General features: G+C 36.8%; 1 protein-coding gene across 1 annotated transcript in view; it reads right to left on the reverse strand.

Moving 5' to 3' along the window:
• The window catches only part of LOC5566388, a 52,756-nt gene that overhangs the window by 30,695 nt on the left and 5,643 nt on the right, over nt 1-16,418 (reverse strand). Inside the window, exons 2-3 of the mRNA XM_021843186.1 lie at nt 4,021-4,115; nt 2,117-3,272 (exon numbers count right to left, since the gene is read on the reverse strand). Of these exons, the coding sequence (XP_021698878.1) occupies nt 2,117-3,272; nt 4,021-4,115 (1,251 nt within the window). The remainder of the gene's footprint in view (nt 1-2,116; nt 3,273-4,020; nt 4,116-16,418) is intronic.

The raw sequence follows: 16,418 nt of genomic DNA on the forward strand, positions 1-16,418 counted from the left end.
TGTACACCGTTTTACATAGCCAATCATCATTAAAGCTTTTGTGTATAGGGTCGGTGTTCCCTTAGTGGACAGTCCCCTATAGTCACACTAGTGGCTTTTTATGGCCGTTTTGCTATAAATCTTTTCAAAATATTTTTTGACATGAATGTCAGGAGCTATTTATCTAAGTACCATTGGTACACAGCTCGATTTTGTTCAAAAACTGATCGAAATAATTAGTTTAGCTTAAAATTTTGAGCTCCCTTGCGCCTTTAGTAAACCTATTGTTCCTATAATAGCACTACTGAGAGATTTTTTTTGTTATACGGAATAATTGATGAATTAAGAACTTTTTTTACACCAAACGAAAGCTTTTGATCCACACTTCGTAAGAAAAACATAAAAGTTTTGTAAAAATACGGTTTTGATTAGTATTTTGCCAACGCCGTGATGCTAGTGCTTCTATAGGAACATAAATTAGAAATAGTGCTACTATAGGCACATGTATTCCTATAGTGGCACAGGCGATAATAAATACAAACATATGAGTTTTAGTAGTTTTCATATTTTTCTCACAAAACGAAGATAAAAAGCTTTCAGATGATGTAAAAATAATGACGCTAGCGTTATTTTTCAATTTTATACGAATATTTGTTCTTAGCTATGCGGCTATTGGTACATCGACCCTAGTAGATCACATTCACATGATAGATACAATAATTTACTCGTCCGAATTGATTCAAAACATAAGAAAAAAAAATCCTTATAATTTTAACTCCCATACACTTTTTTTGGCCAGGGTGCTCCTAATTTGGCTACTCTCATGAGAAATCAATGTGATTGGCCAATTTAGGAACCGAAACTAAATCTCTGGCCAAAAGTGATTTTCTAAGCGAAAAAGGATTTTAGCCCAGTTTAGATATTTTTCATACATAATATGGATTGAAAGCTTATCCTTCCTGCCAAAACTTTCTTGAATAATTTATAATCGCAATTAAGGTTAGAAATTAGTCGATAGTCATCTAATGACAAACTACTACCTTTTCCTTTCGGTATCAGCGTAATCACTCCATCAGAGAAAACTTTCGGAGGCTAAAAGGCGCCCGAGAGATAAGCGTTGAAAATCTCTAAAATATCATTTTTCATAACCTCGAAGCTTTGCAGGTAAAACTTATAGGCTACCATCAGGCCCTCCATGCTTTTTAGCTGTTTTTAATACTCTCTTCAATTCATCTATGGTGATCGGGGATAAAAGCTGTTCTCTATCATCATCATCTAAGCAACAACGTGCGGTTAATGTAACCAAGCATTTAGCCGCATCATAGGGGGGTCCGTAGCCTTGAGGTTACGCTTTCGCTTCATAAGCGGAAGGTCATGGATTCAATTCCCAGCCCCTCCAAAAAAAAATAACCCGTCCAGCCACCAGAAGACGCCGCACGGAGGACCGTGCTTAGGAGGGGAGCACATCCATCCTCCGTCAGTTTCAGATGGTGACTGAGACAAACTGACCCACTTCGCAGGCAGCTAGCCTCAAACGACGCAGGAACACGGCAAAACGAACCACCGCGAGAGCAATGGACTATGGCTTATGGAAATCGATTGGACCAACAGCAGAGCACTCTCCTACCTGCTCGGTGTGAGAGCAAAAGAGCAGAAGAGAGTGAAAGCAGATGTAAATATAGATTAGTTAAAAATAGAACTGTATCGGTAAGGAAGATACAGATAAACTGATTCCGGCACAGTAGTGGCCACGAGCACGGAGTGCCTTAAAAAAAAAACACGAAAGAGCATGTTATTTCAACTACTCAAGCAATTTTTCCCGCTCAAATAACGGCTATATCATGTTTAAACATTAATTTAAAAAAAAAAAAAAAATTTAGCCGCATCAAGTCAAGGAGTGTGGAAGGAAGCATTAACGTGTTGGTGTCTTTCTCAAAAAAAAGACGGCTCAGCACTGAGTCTCTATAATAAAGCAAGAAAAATCTTATAGATTATCAGGAATTATCTAGAAACAATTCCTGCGATAAACCGTAGGTGAATTAACAAAGGAATACATATAAAAATGGCTTCTTGAAGGAAATCCTGGAATAGCAATTGGGGAAACATGATATGGAATCTCCTGAATCACCGCTCTTACCTGTAATATTCCCTTGCGGAAGCGAAAACACATTCCGACACTGCTCGTCGGACAAACTACGGTTCATCACCGATTCGTTGTACAGTTTGAGAGAATCATTGATCCGGGCCGGATCGATTGGCTGATTCAACTTAAGCGTCCCTTCGGTATTGCCCATATCGGCCGCTCCATTGATAAACTCCTGGCTCATTTGCATTTTGAACGCTTCGAAGTCGTGCGATTTCAGCGTCCCTTCCGGGGTACGGAAATCCTCCTCTCCGTTCAAGGTGGTCGCCGTTGTGGTCTTATTGCTATCGGTCGAAGATGACGAGTTGGTAACCATCTGAGGGGTAAGCGTTTTGTAATCCGTATCCGTAATACTTTCTGAGATTTCACTCCGGTCCTCCAGCTGGGAAGGCAACGGTGATGGCATTGTCCTGTAGATTCGCTCCGATTCGTCCACTTTCCGCTCGACTTGCAGCAAGTCGTCTATCTCGTCCCATTCCAGTTGTTTGACGTCCAACTTTGGGGGCAGGGTAACGTACTTCCCCGCTCCGTTTGCCCCATTCGAATGGCTTGGGGACACTTCTTTGGAATTTTCCCCGGAGTTCGGCTTGGATGAGCTGATGGAATTGAGGTCTGACGATATACTGAGCGTATCATAAGAAAGGCTTTCCGAGATGGTGGTCGTATCGTTATTGTCCGGGCCTTCCGTCAGACTCGAACTCATCGGATCGCTCCGGTCCGGATTGAGATTCTCTTTGTCCTCCACCATGTCCTGCATGGCAGATACCATCGAGCTTGGATTACTCAGCCGATAGGAATTGCGTTTGCGCACTGTGACCACCGTCCGCTGATCGTCATCTTCCTTCAGGTGGATGATCCCTTGAACTCCCCAGTAGATTCTCAGCGCTCCCTCCAGCACCAATCGCCCGTTGACTTCCCGGCTACGGATTTCCTGACTTTTGTTGTTGTAGAACTGGTTGAAGGACTTCAGCTTGGACTCGAGATGTCCTCTTGGCACTGCGGGACCGGCTGGCGAGCGAGCAGTGGCTTGTTTTTTGAGCTCCGGCTGGCCGAAGCTTTTATGTGACTCTACCCGGGTGCCGTGTCCGAAAAGCTGCGGCCCGAACAGGGCACCATAGCAAGGCACGTGACAGTAGGGGACACCTTTGTGCTGGGGAGAAGAATGCAAAAATAAGAATTAGCATTATTGAAGAGGTTTTCTACTGTAGAAATTTATAAGTTCCCGGCTATCTGAGTTATCTTCTCAGGAGTCTGATAACAGATTTCCCCTAGTAAAAAAAAACACCATGCTGAGGGTCATGGGTTGCAATCCTCCCAAAGGGGAATATTTTGTTAATATTTGTGGAAGTATTCATGAGCAAAATGAAGATTTGAAAAAAAAAAAACAGTTTCAACGAGTTGCATTCATGCTTAAGCTTCAATACGCAACGCATATGAAAGCAGGAATAGTAAAGTGATTCGGACTAAAGCAATCCGGCTTGAAAACCGAAACGATTGCAAGTGGTCGTGTATCATATTTTTGGTCTCGGCAAGACAGCAAAAAACACACATCAGAAGCTAAGCGAGCGCAAAGCGTCGAGTGTTTGTTATCTGAGCAAACAAATCTAAGCAGCGACGACGAAGACGAAGGCGAGGATTGTTTGCATACGCTTAGCTCTCTCTGATATTGTGCTGAGCTGCGGAGTTCCATCACTCACTAGGCTGCTGGTGCCAAAGCAGAATGTAATTCTAAGCGACTTTATGGATGAACGAGAATATATTCCTTGGCACATGTATGTCAAAATATTGCCACGCGATCTACGTGCAATGCATGCTAATGACTCTGAATCCGAAATCTTCCACTACCTTCAGCCATTCGTATGGATCGATAATCGATGTGATTCCTGGAAGAAACTTACTTCGGCATGTTGTCCGGGGTTGAGTCGCTTGCCACATTCCTCGCATCGGAGGCACTCCGGGTGCCAATCGTAACCGAGAGATTGCTTTCGTTCAGCTGAAACATATAAAAAAAAAATTACGTTGTCTGTGACCCCAAAACGCGACAATTTCTCAAAATTTACACAGCTTTTATATTTTTCAACAGTTTTAGAAAGAAAATTGAGTTTTAATAAATAATATAAGAAAATTCAGAACGGGGGTAGTTTATCTCGAATAGTTTATCTCGAGGATCTTCTGTGTTATTTTTTAATCGAATCCCCCAAGCCTAAGCTTTCATCTGACCATATGGTTTTGATATGTCTATGCACTGTCTGTGCTCAACTAGTTTGAAAATCTCAAAATGTGTGTTGGTCCAATCCGGACCTTTTGATATGGTTCAATACGGACCTCATGATTTTCAACGAGCAGTCAGTTTATTTCATAAGCTCCACCCCGTGAATGTCTTCTCGACTTGCTAGAAAATCACAGAAGTTGTAATAGTGATGGATGGTGCCTTCAAATCTGTTGTGATCAAGAAAAAGTCTTCGAAAAAACCTAAGAAATATGATAGACCACAAAAAAAAGAAATCAATAATCCAGCTACTTAAATAACATCTCCATTAATACCACAGCCTATTTTGGATACAGCTTTCCAAATTTGTTTGACGATACGATACAAAAAAAAACGTTTACGAGGGCTGAGAACAATACTTATACAATACCAACTTTCCCTTGCCCGATATAATGTGCTCTAAACTGAAAAATTGAAGTTTGGCTTCATTTTATAATTTTCATTTTCATTTTCATTTTTGCAGCGTTTGGTGGGGCCAATGAGAGCGCAAGTCAGTCCAAAGCCGGGGTAAGGGATAGGTAATGGCGGTAATATCTATGCGGACCACATTGAACACCATCGAAAGAGATAAGAAGGGTTGGGGTAGGGTATAGGGAATGGAGAGACTTGACACAGTAATGCGATTAATGCTGCAAAATGTAAATGTGGCTGAAAGCAATTTAATTGGAGTTTTGAAGTTTGATTTGACTTATAAAATTCAAATAGATCGCCATTGTACAAGTAAGAAAGAATATGCTGATCGCTTTCTAGAAATTTTATAAACAACAAAATAATAACAATATGAGAGTGATGCTAAGGGCTGCTGATGGCACAATGCGACGCTTTAGGAGATTTTTGATACTGAATGAACATTACTATACAGAGCGCAATTTAATCGATGGTGATAACTTTACAAACTTTATCTGTTTTTACACTGATTGACGATGCTGATTTATATAAAAATATTTAAAAAATATTTGATATTAGTTCATTTGTTTATGTGATCTAGATGTTAATAATGGAAAAATTTTACATACCCTTGATGAAATACTTCCCTGACCAGAAATATTATATTTTGAGCGCCCTTTTCGAAGCTATTCTATCCAGGTATCCATGTACTGCTTTCAATCCTGAAATTATTCTTATTGTGCATGCTCATGCATTATATTAGTGATGCTCATAATCATGCAACAGATAAGAAGGAGAGAAAAAGAGAATATAGGAACAGTGATTAGTAATGAGTTAATTATGTAGTTTTGTTAGAATTATAAACAATTAAACAGCAGTAATGAATAACTTATAAAATTACTTTGCAGCATAGCTGAGCCTTTCGGAACGTAAGACCGATGTATAAAAATAATTTGTTTCGAAATTGTCCGCGTGGTCTTCTAGTGCCCCTATTAGATCAGAATCAGTCATAGACATACATATCGAATGCTCGCCATGACCCTATGACCAACATTTGTATATGTATAGACTTAGCTGATGTGGCTTTTCTAATAGGTAGTTCTTTCACTCATTGATTGTCTTCAAAACCTTGTCAAGTATAGAAAATTGATTTTATTTCATTTATTACTACATTAAAGCTACATTGTACTTATTAAGTATTAGGTATTATTTTATGTTTTTATCACTATTGATATTATCAAGGCCAGAATTCCCAGTGAGTGAAGAATTTTATAGTACTAGAACACCATAGAAGATCGCTTAACATTACCTAATCATGGAACGGCTTTTTGCTCTATTATTTTAGGTAGATGCTATTGATCTCCCTTTGCTCCTATCCGCAACCCGGTGCACGCGCCCTGTTGGTTTTCGAAAACCTCGTAGAAGATTACAAACCGTCAATGGCATTCCCAATTACTACCCCACATTGCACATTCAAGGGTCTGATTGTGCTCCTAACCCACCCTCAGTCTGTAATCTTCTCGCCAGTTTGAAATTATATTTTCCCGAAGTGAAAGTAATTTTGATGAGTGATAGCGTAGTGCAGCCCAACTGCATAGTACAGTAGTTTAACCAGAATCTTTAGGTCAGAAGATAAAATCTAAATTTTGTAATAAAAAGGTTGCCATTGCTTTGAAATTTACCCAACATCTAATCAAAACTACTAACAACAGCGATCAATTATCAAAATTCATCGCTCCCTGGAAAATATAATCCCAAGCCCAGGGAAGTTTGGCTTCATTTTATAATCACTTCAATATAGCGTACTATGAATCTAAAATGTATGTCGGTACTTATCCAACTTGATGTGCCGAGACTCGATGCTGTTTCTTTCAGTATTTCCGAACAAGTTCATCTTTTTAACCCGATATTATCATGCCATGATCCAATATGTAGAAATTTTACTATGTTCTTAGCAAAAATGAAGGCCCTTTTTCCAATGTATTTTGTCAAAATAACAAAAAGCTCCAAAATTAATAAAAAAATGTGTTCTTTATCTCGGTATCTCCCATACACGATGGTCAGTTTAAAATAAAGTTAGGGAACGTTAAGTGTAGTCAATTTTGAACCAGTATAATTTTTAACGCGCATTTTTCTCACATGAAATTCACATTTTAATTGAACTAAATTGAAATTTTTCACGTATTGAGTTAATTTTTTATGCTTGCGCTTAAAGAAGAAGTTCAACAAGATTTGATACCAAACAATCGGAGTTATATTTTATAACTACCATAGCAACAAACGATAAAATGTAGGATGATCCGAAGTAGAACATGGAGGGTCCAAATTGTAACAGGGTTGGTCCAATCCAGACCTTTTAGAGAATTTTGTTCAAACGTGTCTAGTCAGTGTCTAGTGTCTGAGAGAAAAGTGCGCGCGCTGAATCAGGCTTTCAAGAAAACATATTTTTTTTCATGCCGTCCATCGTGCTGAAAAGATATGGCCAAAAAACTGTTACTAGGTCCGAAATGGACCATGTTCCCCTAAATTTTGAAACATTGGATGCCTACACAGCAAAAAAAATCTTGAATTTACGTGACACGGAAACTTTTATGATAATCATGTAAAACGAGTTATAACTGAATATTCAACGATAAATATTGTTAAGTGTCTTATTGCATTCGAAAATGCTTGCAATCTTGAGTGAAACTGAAACATTTCATGATCTTCTATCCAACATTCGCCAATATGGCATGCTTTCTTGCATCTAGAAAGTGAAATTGCAAACAAGAATTCTCGGTTTACATGATTCTACGCTGTACCTCTTCTCGTCGTGTCTCCCACAAACCGCTTTTGTTTAGTTTCGTTACAGATCTGGACATCCTGTCCCTTCAAGCTCCATCAGCAAGTCTAAGTAACCTAAGAAATCCCGAAAAATCCTTTGCTTTCCTGTTGTACAAATGTATTCCCTAACCTTAAAACTTCTCCAAACTAACATAGTTTTTTAAAATAAATACAAATTTTCAAATGTTAATAATGTAATAAAAAAGAAAACGATTTCGGCTCTGTTATGCCATACGGCGCCCGAGCCAAGTTCAATATTTAGGGTTTTGCTAGCAATGTTGGATATAATAGATGAGTTTGTATCAGTGGCGATTCCCTAACCTCAAATCTACCTGTTCCACAATTAGAAATTCTTGAACTTCAGCAACAAATTTGTATCTAATGAGTTGAGATTTGTTAGAAAGGACGGTTTTAATCATAAACTTTTTTGTTTGTAATCTAAATTTGTCGAAATAGTCATTTTTAGAGTCGTAGAACAGGTAGAAAGTGAGGTTACGAGTCGCCACAGGTTTGTATGTTTTATCATTGAATAATACATGAGAAATGACTTTGCATGATTGAAGCTAAAATTACGTTACGTGTAAATCTAAGATTTTTTTTGGTATGTATATACAGATACAGTTATATAAAAAATTGAACTTTGTTCGGTGAAGATTTGCAACAGGGAAAGGGCTACTATATTACACTTTAGTTAGTTGGGAATTTCGTAGCATGATGGTGCTACTTCAGAAATAAATATTTGCTTATGTTTTAATTTTGAGTGAAACTGGCAACACTGAGTAATAGAGATATCAGTAGTGAAATCTCGATTACTTTTTCAAATCGACGTAAGTAACTTTCATGCGGTTTTGAGAAAGTTAATTAAAAAGAATCACAACCCTTCTTCTAAAACTGTTTTAAAATTAGTCCCATTTTTAACATTTTTTTTACCGTGCACTTCGCTTAAATTTTGCATGCAATCAGCTCGCCGTAAAATACTAGGTAGTTCCTATCATTTCCCACAAAAATTGAATGACAAAATGATAAGCCGTTTCAATCAGTTACTTACGACGTTTTTGAACCAGTGTAAAATCGACTCAAGTAGTGTTTTGTTTTGATTCGTGGTTAAGTCACTTTGTCTCCGATACAACGGAGCGGCGGAAAGTAGGGGTTAGGATGCAAAAGTGGAGAATCTTACTTTCGTCGTTTTGTAAATTTGGAGATTAAACGTTCTAAAAGTGAAAAATCGAGTTGATTTAGAGCGGAACGTGTAGAATTTCGTCTGCGAAACGCGTAGCATTGAACCCAAACTTTTGCACGATACACCATACTGAGGGGTGAACCCAAACTTTTGCACGATGACTTGACTGACTGTTTCATTGATTTTGAATACTTTTCAGATTTTTTCCGCAAAAATTTCATGAGTGCTATTCAAAGAATATAAGATTACAATTCTAATGACACCTTGTTTTTCAATTTTTGGTTGATCCAAAGCTGAGGAAATTAGCTATTTTTTTTTCAGTGTGTTTTTTGAAAAATGTCACAATTTAAGTAAAAATCTAGTATAAAAAGTTCAAAGAATGTTTTTGGAAAAAACATACGAAGTAAGAATAACTCTTTGCCTTTCGAATGCGGCTTAGAGAGTTTCAATTAGACGTGTAATCACAGAGATATAAACTGAACACTTTTGCATGTTTTTTAGGGGGTGAACCCAAACATATGCACGGGAGTGTATATCTCATGATGCAGCATAACTTGAAAGTCGGTATTATCGGCAAAGTTGTTCGTTAGGTTAATCCCTATTTGATGTAAGCTTTGTTAGTTTGATATTCTACCACTAGTAGGCGCTAGTGAGCAATAAGGAATCAAAACTTATTTATCAATCGATGCAGTTTCGATAAAAGGCTGGTGGTTTTTACCGAAAAGGTGTTCGTTAGATAGAGGGGTATACACTGCATGTCTGATATGTTCAACAGGGCGATAAAAAGCTTCAAATATTTTCAACTATGCATCTGACGATGCATAACAGCTATTAAGTCGATGTTTTCAGAAAAGTGGTTCGTTAGATTCAGAGATACGTGCTGTATGCTTGGTTATATCCAACCCCCTGAAGAAAGCTCTAGTGCTTGAAGCCTATCACCATCTGTGTGGCGCTAGTGATGGAGTAAACAGCGGACTGACATCGGACCCTTCTCTGAGCCAATGCTCAACTGCACCTAGAGATACACGGTAATCGACAAAAACGGCTATGAACAAATGGACCTCTCTTGGACTGAGAAAGCATCCCTGCGTGCTCTTCGATCGACCCGCGAAAAGTAGAGAGCACAAAGAGACAGCGTAGCATCAGATCTAAAAATAGATTAGATAATAATTTCACATATGAAAGATGATAAAATCAGCATAGGAATTATTGTAGGGTTTCTTGAAAAAAAAAAATTCGAAACTATGGAATAAACCTTTATGGAAGAACTTCTTGGTAAATCTCCTAGAGATAACAACTGCAAAAATCGGTGAATTAATCAGTGGAAAACATCTGGAGGAAATCCTGGGATAATCACTGTCTTTTTTTTACAGTGATCTATGTTGCAGTGCTCTACGATTTTCTTGACATAATTTGTGAAGAAATTCATTTGAAAAAATGCTGGTAGCATCCCTGGAGAAGTTCATAAAGCTATTCCAGAAAGAATCATTGGAATACCTGAAGCATTTCTTGAAATTTCCTCTAGAAATTGTGGGTCGACAAACATTTTTGTAAATAAATTTGGAATGTTTTCAACCATGTTTCATATGCTCATGAACGATACTTAACTGTACATGGGAACTGTTCTTGCCTTTACCAACTTTCCAATGTGGCTCATGCTTGGTAGCACTTACCGCACGACCACGAAGCCCACAAGAAATAATGTTTCTTCTCCGGTATCTTCGTTCAGTCCGCGAACTATCTGACAGATCCCCACCCACATATGGCTAGAGAAATAACTGCTAAAATCGGTGTCCTTTCAATCTTCGATTTTTTTTTTTTTTTAATGCTCTGGAATAAATCCTTAGGGGTTTTCTTGAAGAACTCCTGCCGGAATCTTCAGAAGATCTGCTTAATTAACTACTGGAAAATCGAAGGAAATATCCCTAAAAAATCCAGGGATAGCATTTTGGATTTTTTAGATTAATCCGTGTGGAAACTCTTGGTTAGGTATTTCGATTCAGAATTCTCTGAAGGCAGTAGGAAATTACAGATTTTACCGATCATTTGCTTTAAAAAGATACTTTAGAGGCCTGTCATTAAAAATGAAGGAATTTTTTAGACTTGCTTTAAAAAAAGAATTGTCGTTTTTTTTCAAATCGGCGTAAGTGACGTGTGAAAGGTTTGGATAAAAATAATTGAGAAGAATCAAAACTTTCTTTCTAAATATATTTTAAAATAAATATACATTTTGTCATTTTTTCTTCAGGTGTATCCTCATAACTTTACATGCAAGCAGCATGTGTCCAAAAATTCTGATTTTCTACCATTTTCCATCAAAAACTTAATGGCCAAATGATACACTACTTTATTTAATTAATTACGACCTTTTTATGGATGGTAACAATTAAGTATCTTGGAAATAGGAACTTTAGAGACCTCTGATTTGAAAAAAGAGACTAAACAGGTACTAAAAAAGGGAGAAATCAAGAAAACAAAAAAAAAGCAACAGGAATCAAGTGATAAGGGTTTGATTCATCAAGAAATTATCTAAGAATATATCCGATACATTTTTTGTGAATTTATCGTAACATACTGTATGTATTTTTCATGATTTTTTCTAGGAATTTCGTCAGAAATTGATTCATGTATTTTTCAAAAGATTCAATTTTACTTCGAAAGTTTCTGCAGGAGTTCGTTTAGTAATTATTTCCCAAGGAATTCTTTCAACAATTTTGTTTTATATATCTCAAGAATTCAATCTGGATTTTTCCAAAGATAACCAGAAAGACGTTTCATCAAAAATTTCTTCAAAGGTTCTTCAAGAAATTCCTGATTCCTTCATGTATTTTATCCAGAGATTCTTCAATCTTTTTCCCTAGGATATCCTCGAAGATTTTTATTTAGAACATCTTCAAAAATTCAACCAGCAACGTCTTTTGCAATGTCTTTAGAGATTTCTAAGAAATTCCTACAAAATTGTCCTTAAGATTTTTTTTTAGACTTCAATTAAGAATTTCACTAAAAATACTCTCAGGAATAACTCCAGAGATTCCTCCAAAGTTTCTTTCCTCCAGTAATTCTTTGAGATAATTCCATTGAAAACTTCATAGGAAAATGCATTCTTCCGGGCAAATGTACTGGACATTTTCAAGAATTATTGAAACAAATCGATCCTCCGTATAGCATCCCGCAGGATTTTCGGAAGGAATCCATTGTAGGAATTGATCCGAGCAATTATCGGTAAAAAAAATCTGTAGTAAACTGGTGTGGCTGAGGAACAACTCTTTCGGGACGGACGATTGTTATCCTTTATGATCACATTTCTCTTGCTAAATGATGATGTTCCAGAGTGAATTCTACTTTTCATAAGTTGTTAATGTAACTCTTCCCGAAGGAGTTAAAGTAATTTTTGAAGATTTCAGGGTTTTTTTGAGAAATCTTTGAAAGAACTGCATGAATAATCTTTGGATGAAATGCTGAAGAAATTCCTAGAAACAAATCTAGACGAACTTTATGGTGAATTCCAGGTTGAATTTATTGATAAATTCCTAGAAGAGTTCTCGAAAAATTTCTGGAGCAACTCCTGGGAGGATAAATTTTTCAGGAAATTCACATGAAAAAGCGTAGGAATTCTTTTTTAAAAAAGATCTCAAAACAAAACTCTAAACATTTGTGGATTTTCTTGGTAGAATTTCTGTTGGAATCTATGTAAGATCTCCTAGAGAAACAACTGAAGAAAAACAAACTATTGCCTAGGAAATTACTGGATACTCAAGTAACCACTAGCCCGTTAATTCGCCTTTTTGGCCTTATAGGGCTGTCATACAGCTAATATATGGCATGTCAGCGGTATAACAGGGCTGGTAGCGGTCAGACAGCAAAATAATAGTGACTTTAGTGACTAAGATTATCAAAAAAGTGACCAAATAGTGACTAAAAAGTGACTTCAAAACTAAAAACATTAGTCCAAAAAAGAAGTTCAGATATGGAAGCATGGTCTCTGGAATATTGACAAGCCTACACATCATGTATAATTATGCATGAAACTACAGAACAAGGCATATAGAACAACTTTAAGTCTCGCATTTTAGTCAGTACATAGAGGAAATCCGACGGAAATCCAAAATCTATCATCTCTGAAGACAGAAATTATGGCAAAATTCTTATGCATTAATAGCGAACTATATCGTCAAAATTCATTAGGGCTGTTTCATATACCAGATCCGCGGAACGAATTTCTGGAAATAATGCTTTATGTATTACTCGGAAATTTCAGGAAGAGTTCTAGAATAAATTTCCGATGATAAAAAAAGATTATTTGGCGTTCCTTACAAAAAAAAGATAAATTGTGGAATTCCCGACAAAATTGAGAATTTAAAAATAGTAGAGGACAAAATCACAGTAAGAATTTATTTAAAATATAATCCTCACTCACTCACACGATAGTTCCGAAGCTTTATCTATTTTCGATGAACTCTAGAAAAACTAAATCAGATGATTATTGTGCCATGGTAATTAGAGAATGAATTAGACTTTTTTGTATGGTACTCAGTTGGAGCTGCCTGACAGCTTAACTTGTCAAGGCTGAACCAGGACCAGGCATTGCAGAATTCGCTCTCATTTGAGTATGAAACACGATCAAAGCAAGCAAAGAAATACATCCCATCTGTTGCGGTCCACGATCGTCATTGTATCGCAAGGTGTAACAAGTCTGATAAATGGAAGCAGCGAGCGAGAGCCCCAAAGAGAGAGCGATGATAAAATCCATTTTTCTCGCATGTTTACCGTTGGGGATAGGTGTTTTTCTTTACTGGCACGATAAACAATCCCCAAACATCCGATAGCAATAGTGTCCCCCAGGCTTGGAGCATGTTTAGAGGGGTTTTCTCATGCACTACTATCCCCCAATCTGATCAAAGTTGTAGCCTTATACGATAAACAGTCTCTCATAATGTGCAGCATGTTATGATAGTTACAGAGAGCGATACGTGAGAGATTCTCTCAATTTTCTCAGGATTCAATCCCTGACCAAGACCAATACTCAGACGAACTAGGCAATGGCTCCCACATAAATACTGCTTTTTTTATTATTATTGTGACGCGGTAGTTTTTGAAAAGTACCCATATTCCCTTGCTTCTGAGAAAAGGAAGCATTGTGAAAATCAGCAGCTCCATCAGAATTTGTTTGAAATAGTAGTGTAGTAGTGTCATTACTAATACTGTCTAGTCGAAATGGCTTTGAATAATTTGTCATTCAAGTGCTATTCTGATTACTCCTGTCTTTTACGCAAAATTAGAGTCTTAAATGTCAATTGTCGTCAAGTCTGAACAATATTAGGCTGTTTAGTAAGAGTTCTAGTTAATTTTATTTTTTGTTGTTAAAAGTATTTATTGGTCATTACGTTCATATATCCTTAAAGAAAAAAGTCGCTTTCCTTGTCTGTTCAACAATTTTTCGAAACTAGCAAGTGTACCCTAATGATCGATCTCAGCGTCTTACTTTCCATAGTCATTTTTATAGTGAACATTGAAGAATAAAGTTACCTTAGGCTTCTATTACAGTCTCCTACAAGATTCACTTTTCGGTGGCAAATGTAATGCTTCACAACGCCTACTTTCTACTTGTAAATTTTACGAAAACGAAGCTGGAATTAGATTATTTATACCGCTGTTACAAAAGAGGTATTTCTTATTATGGCAATGTAAAAACCATATTGAAATAAGATTGTCGCCACTTATTTCTACTCAGTGAATCTACTTGTCATTTTCCTAAGAGTTCCTAAGTATTCCCTACGTCGTATATGATAACGATGTATCTCGCTAGCTAATAGTAAGAGTGGCTACGGATCATTCTGGTTAGCAAAAGGCAAACTGAACGTCACCAATAGTATTAATGTCCGAATAGATTAATTATTTGAAATGGGCATCAATTCTATCAATGACGCAGAATGTCCGTTGGAGCACATCCGAGATATTATTGCGTCTATGCCATATGGATTATGACGCGGCTTTAAGCAAAAAATGTCAAAATGTGATACCACCACTACAGGTTACGCCTTTGGTTTCCATCATATGGGCTAATGGATTATGCCCTCCCATCGCGGCAAGGTCGCATAACCAAGGGGAGGGAATTAGAGAATGAATTAGACTTATTACAATAATCTTGATATTACTCAATACTCGAAGTATCCAAAACAATCGTAGGGGGTAGTCCTCTATGCCCGGACACTTTTTGTTTTTTGGTAATATTTCAAAATCTACGTTAGTTTTACCGTTAATTTTTGTACATTATAAAAAATTACATTATTTTAAGTAAAAATTCACATGAGAACAAAAATAAACCTTTACAATTAATTTTTATGATTGATTATATTATGTACCGAAAGTAGTGTGCACTGAAATGTGTCCTCTATGGCCGGACACTATGTCCCCTATGCTCGGACACTATGATTTTCACCATCAAAGTTTACACCAACCTCACAGAAAGGCCAAGGGGTGCTTCGTATGTCAGCACATCCCGGATAAAAACGTACCATTCAGTGAATGGAATAAACCATTAATGTATAATATAACGTATTGGATACAATACAGCGTATTGTAATTGAATGTCGAAGCAACATTATTCTTGTTTGAATATACAACTCAAGACAATATAATATATTGTAACAGAACACTGTATTGTTTTTTATTGGTTTTATACCTTACAATTTTGGTCAAATTCCTATTTTCGCGTTAAACAACTTTCGCTTTTTTCTGTGTAGCTTGTCTGAAAGAAGCTAACAAAACAAGTTCAGAAAGCAAGAAATGTTGGGTGAAAAATATTCAAAAAGTAAAAATAAGTAGTTTTGTAGAAGTCACTTGACTTTAGCTGTAACGACGAATGCAACCATGATAAATATCTTTACTTCTATAGGAGTTAAATTATTTTACTACTGTTGGCACCAATATCCGGTAAGTAGGGGGACAATCCATTCAAAATACATATTCTATGCTTTTCACCACTAATTGAAATACAGTTCGTTGAATTGTTTTTGTATTGTACAACAATACACGAATTGCTAATCAAGACAATACATGAACAATATATCGTATTGTATTTTCAAAATGTATGTATGAGAAAATATCTATATTAGTATTGTTACGATACTTAACCACCCATACATTGTATGGGCAAAATCTCAAATACAATACAGTGAACTGTTCAAAACAATATATTGTACTGTAATTGTATTGTTATTTTACAATATACTGTATTGTATTTCCAATATATTGAATGGTACTGTTTCAATACGTTATATTGTTTTTGTATTGTATTTTTTATCCGGGATACCTTGCGGGTTCAATCTTTGTATGATGTACAGCGTATGAAGCATATTAGCGAGATCGTAGGTCAGTTCCATAAACTCCTTGATCAGCGCCATAGATCGATTCGCCATATCAGTCTATGTTGCATTAGCGGTTGCTCATATTTAGATGAAAATGTATTCGGGAATTCAACGCGTTCATAGTTCTTCACAATTTCTTTATCAGCTCGAAGGTTGAAGTGTGCTCTTAGGTACAGTCAGCTCTCCCTTACTCGACCTCCGTATCTCAAGATCTAGTTAGAGAACCATAGTAAAATGTGGTGTTCATGGCTACCTCGATGGACCCTTGAA

Source organism: Aedes aegypti, chromosome 1 (assembly GCF_002204515.2).
Source record: "Aedes aegypti strain LVP_AGWG chromosome 1, AaegL5.0 Primary Assembly, whole genome shotgun sequence".
Classification (NCBI taxonomy): Eukaryota; Metazoa; Arthropoda; class Insecta; order Diptera; family Culicidae; genus Aedes; species Aedes aegypti.